Source organism: Gossypium hirsutum, chromosome D02 (genome assembly GCF_007990345.1).
Source record: "Gossypium hirsutum isolate 1008001.06 chromosome D02, Gossypium_hirsutum_v2.1, whole genome shotgun sequence".
In the NCBI taxonomy this organism is placed as follows: domain Eukaryota; kingdom Viridiplantae; phylum Streptophyta; class Magnoliopsida; order Malvales; family Malvaceae; genus Gossypium; species Gossypium hirsutum.
The window spans coordinates 57543646-57554178 of NC_053438.1; the positions used below are offsets into that span (position 1 = coordinate 57543646).

General features: G+C 35.6%; 1 protein-coding gene across 4 annotated transcripts; it reads left to right on the top strand.

The window, feature by feature from the left end:
• Nucleotides 1–1508: 1508 nt before the first annotated feature.
• Nucleotides 1509–9415, top strand: LOC107909825 (probable pre-mRNA-splicing factor ATP-dependent RNA helicase DEAH4). 4 transcript variants are annotated; one of them, XR_005910455.1, is made up of 17 exons: nt 1545–1871; nt 2006–2098; nt 2202–2306; nt 2404–2621; nt 3009–3061; nt 3205–3321; nt 3477–3568; nt 4610–4696; nt 4962–5176; nt 5347–5439; nt 6206–6329; nt 6770–6917; nt 7193–7262; nt 8037–8194; nt 8454–8629; nt 8757–9144; nt 9252–9415. XR_005910455.1 is itself a non-coding variant. In XM_016837494.2 (16 exons), the coding sequence occupies exons 1-16, from the start codon at nt 1672–1674 to the stop codon at nt 8908–8910; spliced, it is 2103 nt and encodes a 700-aa protein (XP_016692983.2). In that variant the 5' UTR covers nt 1509–1671; the 3' UTR covers nt 8911–9415. The 4 variants fall into 4 exon arrangements, 2 of the variants coding, with proteins under 2 accessions (XP_016692983.2, XP_016692982.2); XM_016837494.2 differs by having other exon boundaries at nt 1509–1871; nt 8757–9415; XR_005910456.1 differs by lacking the exons at nt 8037–8194; nt 9252–9415 and having other exon boundaries at nt 1540–1871; nt 8757–9143.
• Nucleotides 9416–10533: the final 1118 nt, after the last annotated feature.

Here is a 10533-nt window from a genome sequence, read left to right on the forward strand (position 1 = left end):
ATTTTCAAAAATGAAAATGAAAATGAAAATGAAAATGGAAATAGAAACGAGGTCCCAAAATTGCAATTTCTGACACCATTGGAAACTGGGTCGTTACACAAATAGATAACGTCACATTTGATACCTATGCTTTCATGAAACGTCCAATGGTACCTATACTTTAAAAATGTCTAATGTGGTACCTAAACTATCAATATATGTTTTATTATGGTACTTGTACTTTTATAAAATATTCAATATGATACGTATACTTTGAAAATATCCAATGTGGTACCCAAACTATCAATATGTGTTTTATTATGCTACATGACATTAACATCGTTAGTGAATTGCTAAACCACCCAATGAAAATTTGACATAAATTTTCTTTTCATACCATTAAGTTGACATAGATAATATAATATTATATGAAAAAAATTAAATAAAACAAAGGGATAATGGCACCATTGGCCCTGTGCTTTAGGGTTTGTTCTAATGTGGCCCCTAAACTTTCAAAATGTGAATCTGGACAATTGTATGTCCAATTTCATTCTAGACTTAACTTTTAAATGGTTTTTATTAAATTTTAATTTCTTTTGAACTTTATTTAATATTTTTATAAAATTTAATAATTTTTTATAAATTTATATTTTTAAAAAATATTTTTTAAATTTTTTTAAAAGAAATTAAGCTTTGAGGTGAATAAACCTAGACAACCATATGTACATGTTCATGCCAGTGAAAAAAAATTAAATATTCCTTTTAATTTTTTAATTTTTTTGTTGACCAGTGCCACGTCAGCAACTATCGTTGACATAAAGTAGCACATCAACACCGTTAGCAACCAAAATAGCGTTGTACAGATCAATGTTAATCAAAGGGCCTATTTAGCTAAAATTATTAATTTAGGGTTCAATTGGGTGCAAAAAGGTCATAGAGCCTTAATTGATTTTTTCAAAAAAGTTTGAGAAACTTTTAAGCCATTAAAAAAAAAAACCAAAGTGTCCTTAACTATGGTCAAAACATGGCAATTAAGCCTTAGCTTATACAATATCTATTGCAACAACAAACAGTATATGAGATCAAACACATTATTTATCCTTAAGGATTAATAGAAGGGTAAACTACATTAAGGTCATTAAACTATTGATAAATTTACGATTTGGTCACTCAATTTTAAAAAGTTACCAAATAATCACTAAATTATTTGAAATTAGCATATTAAAATCTTCCTTGTATACACTAATTGAAAGGATAAGCTTCTCCTCCTCTTCTATAATTTAGGTTTTTTTTCATAAAATAAGTTTAAATGTTACGAAATTACAAACCAAAATCTGAATAGTTTTTTCTTCGATCTTCAACACCACTAACCAAATCAACTTGAATTCGATATATGTTCCTCTATTTACCGATGAATACTATTCTATCTTATTGAATAGTCCTTGGTTGAAGCTCACCAATTGAACTTTAAAAAAAAAATTCAAATAATTTAGTAAGTATTTTATAACTTTTTTGAAACCAAGTTGAATGCATAAACAAATGAACAAAATGCAAATACTCAAAAACAGTCCTTAACATTTTCAAATTATCCCAAAAAAGGAAAAACGCTCTAAAGAAAGTTGGTTAAAACCCTAAAAACTCTGGATCAATTTGGAAAGAAGAGAAGAAGAAGAAACTTGTTGAATATAATCAATGGCGAATCTTCCAATCGTGCAATTCGAGAAGAAGATAGAAGAAACAGTGGACCAAAATCCAGTGGTGGTGATCATAGGAGAGACCGGTTCGGGAAAGAGCACGCAGCTCTCTCAGATGCTCCACCGCAAAGGATACACAAATTCCGGAATCGTTGCCGTCACTCAGCCCCGTCGCGTCGCAGCCGTATCTGTTTCCAGGTACTGTTCCAAAGCAAACTAGGAACTGGAATGCTTTAGGAATTCGAAACATGTAATTTTTGCTGATACTTAGGCGTTTTGTCGTTCAAGGAAATTGAATAAATCCTTTTATTCTAACTATTTTATGCGCTTAGGCGAGTTGCGCAGGAGCTTGGTGTTCGGCTTGGGGAAGAAGTAGGCTATGCTATTCGGTTTGAAGATAGAACTTCCGAAAGAACACGAATCAAGTAATACATTTTAGCTTAATTAGTATAGTTTTCAGTTTCAGTGCGTGTTGTTGCTGGAATTGCAATTGCCAAGTTTATTGGTTTCTTAGCTATGGTGTTGTAGATACCTTACTGATGGAGTGCTTCTTCGAGAAAGTCTGTCAAATCCGGAACTGAATCAGTATTCTGTTATTATTCTGGACGAGGCTCATGAGAGGAGTTTGAATACGTAAGAATCACCTTGTATGCTGTTTCTATTATCTATACTTTGATTGTGTCCTTTTCATTTTGTTGATGCTGTACTTATAGAATCTTAAATTTCTCAGGGATATTTTGCTGGGGTTGATGAAACGCTTGGTTAAAAGACGTGCATCCAATTTAAAAGTTCTGATCACATCGGCAACCCTTGATGGTGAAAAAGTGTCGAAGTTCTTTTCAGATTGTCCCTTGTTGACTGTCCCTGGAAAATTATTTCCTGTGGAAATATTCTACAGCAAGGAGCGACCTACAAGCTATCTTGAGTCTTCACTAAAAACAGCTATGGGTATGGTGTGAGTTTATCTTTATCACATATTCAGTTGTTGCAAGCTTTTATTATGTACATATGCTGGCCAGTCCTTGTTGTTTAGCTAGGCTTGTGATGTGGTTGCTTTCATGCCCAGATTTGCTGTAGTTACATGGTTATGTAGAAAGAAGTACTAAGATTTTTTGGTTCCTTGTATGATGAACCCCTCTGGCATCCATTAAGAATTTATTGATAAATAATTTTTTTGATGTACTTTAGTCGTGCAACTAAATGTCTAAGGCGTTAAGACACAATTCCCATCAGTTGTACCTTAATCTTGATTTGCAGGGAAAACTTTGGGTTTCTGGATTTCCTGGCTATCGTATTTTGGTCATATGAGATCTTACTAAGCAATGGTTTTCGCAGATATACATGTTCGGGAACCAGAAGGTGACATCTTAATATTCATGACTGGACAGGCAAGCTTTCTCTCTCTCTCTTTTCTCTCTCACTTCTTGGGGTGGCATTCTTTGCGGATTTAAATTCTATCTTTTTCGTGGTTATAAAATTGATTCATTGATGATTTTAACTGATTCTTTTAAAGTTGAGTGGCCATTTGTAGGATGATATAGAGAAGTTGGTATCAAAGCTGGAAGATAAAGTTCGAAGTCTAGAGGAAGGCTCCTGCATGGATGCTATCATTCTTCCTCTCCATGGTTCATTGCCACCTGAAATGCAGGTATAGTTTTGTCTCAAATTTTCTTTTCATCTCTGCCTCCTTTGCCCCATGGGAAATGAAATTAACTTAAGCTAGATTGTCTTGAGATGCAGATATTAGTAGTATTGAATTTCCGTAGTTTTGTGGCTGACATTTTTTTGGCTATGACCCAACAGGTGCGTGTATTCAGTCCTCCCCCTCCAAACTGTAGGCGTTTTATTGTTGCCACAAACATAGCTGAAACTTCTTTGACAGTTGATGGTGTTGTGTAAGGAAACTTGATACTTGTAAATGTTGCTTGTCAGTGCTTTCTTTTGTTCTGTTAATTTAATTTCCACAATTTGCCCCCCCGCCTTGCCCAAATTACTTGTTTCTACTCCAATTCTTCTTTTACATTTTGATAGGCTTGATCAGGTTAAAACTTTCTTAACCTGGGTGGAGAGGTTTTAGCATCCACTATTTAAAATTTCTACCTGTTCACATGTTATTAGAGAATCTGAGCATGCACTGATAAGTTGGCTTTATGGTGATGTAATTTCCTTAGAATCATTGCAAATATCAGTGACTTTTTATCTGTTGCAACACTTTTGACTGATTCTTCTATGGAGATGGAGAGCATTAAAGTCAAAGAGTATTAGGTTCAGGTTGTTGTCAGTCTTGCTCTTCTTTTAATTTTTTAATCCTCCTGAATAGAAGACGGTGTAGATAATGAAGTAAATGAGTGTTAATAATATGTAAAAAACCCCTCAATTTTGGTCTTTATAAACCAGCATTTTCTTTATTAATTTGCCTAGATCATGCGAATACTTCTGCTTTTAGCAAACCAATTACCGTGTCATGGTTATGTAGGTTTAAGAAAATGGCCAAATATAAACCAAGAAGCACTGCAGTCCTTGGTTTCCATGTCCAAAATAATCTAGTAAGATAGAGACATAACAGAGACAAGGCTATTCTGAAATTCTAGTGGAGGGCTTTTGTTTTATATATGTAATTATATAAGGGATCAAACATATCAATGGTTTCTTAATTGTTCCAACCAAATCACAGTGTTTTTGTTTAGTTTACTATGTTGTTCCTGTTGCTTCTTAATTTTACGATTTTCTACCTTGAGGAAGGCACTGAAATTTGGTCTTAAGGGTCCCACTACTCGTTAAGACCTGTATATGGTCCAATGTTAACTATATTATTGTGATGCATTGTACTGTATGCCTAATTCTACCACCTGTTTTTGCACTTGGTCTCAGTTAATGATCAATTGCATTGATATTTTGATTGCTTCTCTTGAAAGTAATTATCTGTACATTGATAGGTATGTTATTGATTCTGGTTACGTGAAGCAACGGCAATATAACCCAGCAACTGGAATGTATTCCCTTGATGTTGTTCAAATTAGCAAGTAAGTGGATGACTTAATGTTTCTTTTGGCTTTTGCAGCATGTTCATGTGTTCCTAGTAGCACAACTTACAGTTGTGATTCTTTTTGGTCTTTCTTTGTTTGCAAGTTCAGGTTTTCTTGCATGATCTAAGTTTTACTCTTATTTTGCATCGAACAAATTTATGTTCTTACCTTTCTTTTCTCACTTGAGTGATGATGAATTGTTAGTATTCTTGCCAATAACTTTTTTCCCTTCTTTCTGAATCTTTTTTTTTTGTTCTTTGAGGGTACAAGCTAATCAACGTGCTGGACGAGCTGGAAGAACACGTCCTGGGAAGTGTTACCGTTTATACCCATCCAGGGTTTACAATGATGATTTCCTTGATGTAACAGTTCCTGAAATACAGCGATCTTCTCTTGCTGGCAGTGTTCTTTATCTAAAGTCATTGGACCTCCCTGATATTGATATTCTGAAGTTTGATTTTCTTGACCCCCCTTCTAGTAAGAATGCATTCTTATTGTGTTCAATTTTGTTATGGCATAAAGAAAGAACAAGCATTTGAGTTGTCACTGTTTAAAATTTTCGTTCTGTCAATATCTATATTTTACAGTTTCTGATGATGTTTCTCTTTAGAATTGAGGTATTGATTAAATATTTGGTTTAACTTTAGCCGAGTCATTAGAAGATGCTCTAAAGCAACTATATCTGATTGATGCCATTGATGAAAATGGATCGATAACTAGTATTGGGCGAACAATGGCCGGTAAGCTTTCAAACTTGCTTTCCAAGTATTACCATGCTTACCAAGTATGTTGGCATTAGTTGATAAATGCATGCTTAATTTGGTAGCAGTTGCTGGGTTTTTTTTTTTTTTGGCCTCAGTTGTGGTTATGATTTCTATGGATGTAGCACCTGAAACTGGGACCTTGGTAGATATGAATTTGAGTACTGTCAACTTCCTTGTGATCAATTACCAACCCTTTTCATGGAAGTAAACTCAAAATGGCCATCTTCTTTGATTCTTAATTAACTCATGTCTTGAGCTAGAAAGCATGAGCTACTACTGTCTATTACCATGCTAAGGAATTGTATTTTCCTGGAATGAAACTATCCCTTTTCATTGGTTCTCAGTTAACTCATGTCTCAAACTAGAAAACATGAGTTCCTGTCTATTAAGATGTTAAGGAATTTTATTTACCAGGAATGACCTTGGAAGATATGAATTTGGGTGCAGTCTACTTCCTGGTGATCAATTACAAGCCCTTTTCATGAAACCTGACTCAGAATGGCCACCTTCATTGATTCCTAGTTAACTCATGTCAAGAATTGGCAAGCATGAGTTACTGTGTATTATAATACTAATGAATTTTATGTACCTTTAAATACTTTTTGTCTTGGTTAATCGCTATTCTTTGTGGCATTTATCTTAATGACTTATATGCATAAAATAATATTATTAGTGTTTTCTTCCCTGTCTGAAACTGCTCTACTTTGCATGTGTGCTCACTGCACAACTTATTTGTATGCAGAGCTCCCATTGGAACCTTCACTTTCGAGAACCTTAATTGAGGCAAATGAATATGGTTGCTTATCCCAGGCTCTGACTGTTGCGGCCATGTTATCAGCCGAAACAAATTTGCTTCCTGGTCGAAGGTTATTTCATTGAAAGTGTTTATGAGATTGTCTATTATAAAGATGGCGACTATAGCTTTTCCTATTATCTTTAACTTCCAGGCAGCTAGTTGAACTTAAATGTTCCCTAAACTGTACAAATTGTAATTTGTAGCTACTGCATGCTGATGTAGTACCTTATTTGGCAAAACCAAAAACTTTTAGGTCATTTATGTGTTTGGTCTAGTATCCCCAGTTCTTCAAGTTTTCTTCAAGACTCATTTGATTAACTGGAAGGAAAATGAAATTACTTCATTTTATTTGACAGATCTGATTTTTGGGGGATGGGTGGTTGGGGGCTAATGATATCCAAATTCCATCAAAATGAAGTCTGTATTTCCATATTTGCAAAGTTGTTTTTCACTTCTAATGGTTAATGATAGTTTGTAATGGGAAATAACTTAAAATTTCTCTTACTGCAGCAAGAATAATGAGAAGAAAAGAAAATACCCTCCTTTGGAACTTCCTGATGGTTCTGGTTTTGGTGATCACATCCAGTTGTTACAGATCTATGAATGCTGGGATGAAAATGATTACGATATTGGTTGGTGCAAAGATTATGACTTACAGGTATGCTTCTTATCTTCCAATTGAGGAAACATGCATTTAGAAACAGTAAGACATTAGGCATGTCATTCCGATTGTTTAATCCTTTTCTTGGAACAATGATAAAAATCTGCCTCAAGTACTTGATGCGCGTGCATAACATGTCATTCTATTTTCAGATGGATCTTTCTGTGATTAGCAGAAGTGCCCTGGATTTTCTGGATACATTAATGACGGAATATCTTTGATATTATTCTCATGCTAAATATGAATAACATATTTGGAACAACTAATTTTAGGTGCGAGGAATGATGTTTGTCAAAGAAGTTCGAAAGCAGCTATCGCAGATAATGCAGAAGATAGCAAAAGGTCAGCATTGATTTGACTTAGCGGTGATTTTTGGAGATTTTGCCTTTGTTAATTTGACTTGGCTTTACTTTGCATATTTACGACTCAATATTCAACCAGAAGTAGATGTGTTTGATGCAATGTTTTCTAAACCAGACCGGTGGTCAAACTGGTCAGGCCGCCGGTCCGATTAAAAAACTATTAAAATTTTTAAAAAAATTAAAAAATACCGGTTCAACCTGTGTACCGATTCCCGGTCTAACCGGTTCAAAGCCACTTTCTAGATCGCCCCCCGGCCGGTTCCCAGTCCAACCAGTCTGACCAGCTGGTGTGGTCCTGTTCAAACAACACTGGTTTGATGTCCTTGCCCTTCTGCACCCTTACGTCCGGTTCCTAGAGAAGAGATTTATGCTTGAAATAGTATCTTGGGGGCATAGTAGCCTTCTATGTTACTCGGACTTGATTTTGTGTATTGGGTGTGGGTATGTTTTCTAAGAGGGTGTGCTTAATCTTTTTTTTCTAAGTTTTCTGTGTATTTGGAGTGTTTTTGGAGGGTCATATCTCGATACCCATATTCGGATGTGCATTAGACAGATGTTTGATATGGGAATAGAGTCAGAGCATTGTAAGTAGCCTTAGCTTCCCAATCCAGAGTAGATAAACATTATTGAAAAATTCCTGCACGTCTTTCTTCAGAAATTTTGCACTCATTAACCCAGTCTCCCTGTCTTTGCCATTTTCCTTCTACCTCGAAGTTTCTTTATTGCTGTAACGACTTATGCATCTGAAAAACAGGGTCCTCAGATGTACAAGTAAATCAAAGTCAGAAAAGACGCCAGAGTTATAGGAATTTGATGAAAGCATTGTCCATTGGCTTTGCAAGTCAGCTTGCTGAGCGGATGAGGCATCATAATGGCTTTCGAACACTGGGTTTTAAGCCCCAACTAGTGCAGGTATCAATTTTTAATAATTTAACCTTGTGGTAGTTTTATTGCTTGAGAGAGCATCATATGGATTAGGTGGCTACAATTCCTTGGTTTAAAATTGGGTTTGAAGAAATACATAGATACCAAAGAAAATTTGAACATTATCCAGTTTAGATTATGAAAAGCTGTAGCATTGAGCATCAAAGTTTGAAACAATTGACGAATCTTGATCTTTCAAGTATATTGTTGTCCAACTGTTACTAAAAGCAATTGTTGTTGATGTTAGGTGCATCCTTCCTCTGTGCTAAAGCCAGATGATGATGGATTATATCCAAATTATGTTGTCTACCACGAACTTATTGCTACCTCACGCCCATATATGCGGAATGTGTGTGCTGTAGAGCGTCAGTGGGTGATTCCAATTTTAGAGAAACTTGACAAACTTGATGTCAGGAAATTAAGGTAAATCAGATTTGAGACTTATATAAAGATAATGCTCTTGTTTTCTGATCTAAGACTAAGCACATAGTTCTATCAAAAAAGATTTAAGCACATAGTTTGGCTTTAACATTTTTCTTTTTTCATGAAGTGGTGGTGGATTGGGTCATGTAGAAGAGATAACTGAGGGAAACACGCCAGACTTGCTGAAGAAGGAAGCTGTCATCGTTACAGCTCCAGAAGAGCAGGAAAGTAAAATTCAGGCAGCAAGGGAACGTTTTCTTGCTCGCAAGGGAAAGAAATGAGGTCGGGTATTATGTGTTAACAGATCAGTGCAGTGAGAGCTGCTTGATTACTCAGTGGACATTCCAATTTTCAAAATTGTTGGTGGGACTGAGAATCATGTGCGTTTTGATTTTCCAGTTCCCACTATCTATTCTATAGCACTTTGCTGATGGCATGTGAGCTTTATACATTCCTTGATGCTTATAGAGGACCTTGTTAAATGAGAGTGTGGCCACGATATGCGTTGGTGCGAGGCAAGATTACGCTCTTTGTTCCTTCAGACAAATCAACAAGAGTTTGGATGTGATTCTTGATTAATCTATATAACCTTATAATTTGAATATATCACTTGCCTCCACAGATGAAACTGAAGGAGGGATAAAGGCTAGCATTGCCCTGAACTTGTACCCAAAGGTCAAATTTACCGTTCTCCTCATATATAGTTGTACTCTGGAAGTGTTTACCCCCATTTGTTTTAATACAGTTAATTTTAATGACAGAAAAGACGAATGTTTGATGATTGTATTTTTATTTCATGATTGAATGCATGTTGAATACTAGATTTTACCAAAAAAAATGGTTGGTTGGTTAGTATAAAGTAGGTTTTTTTAATGCTTTTTTTGGGGGATAACTTGTTCAATTCAATACTTGTCTTGTGAGTGAGGAAATAAGCAGTCCTAATTTAAAAGACTTAGCTGGTTTTCTGAGGCCGAGGTTTTTTGATAGCTGCTGGTGCTGCCTAAAGGTAAACTACATGAATAAATCGAATTAATTTCTAATTTCGTTCAGCAAACTTATTTTATTAATTCCTCTAATCACAGTGCAAGGAGTTGGTGGATGGAGAACGTGGGTTAATCTTTGGGGGTAAACTCCATATTCCCTAAGCAAATTTTATATTCACGATAGAGAAGAGACATACTACGTGGGAACCTAGGAAACTGTCCCTTTACCATTCCGCCTTGCTACTACTACACCATTCGGCAATGCGGCTGGTCAACTGAGATCATCAGTGAATTCTCCTTTCCCTCACTTTCTCCATTAGTCTTTCCTGAATCAGTCTTAAGTCTTTCTTTGTTTTCTTGCCGAATTTTCTGTTTATTGGGTTCGATAAATTTAACTAATGTTTTTTTTTTTGTTACTTTGTCTTTTCGTTGTGATCATATAGCTCTTGACATTTGTCATTTTCGATGAAGTCAGTTTCTTTCTATGGTCCATGGCTTGAGTCATGCTTCGATGTCATGCGATGATAGTCACGACGCTCTATCTTGTGGTACTTGATTTTTCTAATTTTTAGTGGCATTTTCTGTTGAATTTTCACGGAATATTGAATTTTTGTTGTTTTAGGTTAAAGAAGTTTCCACTTCCATGACAGCAAGGATGTGTATAAAGACTCACAACATCAAGGTCTGCCTCCTTACGGCTGAGAGTGTTGGTTCATGTGTTATTGGCGGGTAAGACTGATTCAGGCAATGAAATCTTTTCTTTGTAATAGAGTTGGTAGGTTTTACTTGTCTTTGGAGACTGTCTTGTATGAGGCATAGATTTTCAACAGTTTTCTCCGCTTTGATAGTTGGACAGTTTTGTTTTGTTTCTAGTTCGTGCTGCTCATTGATAGAGGTCTCTATCCTACCAGGTCTACAATA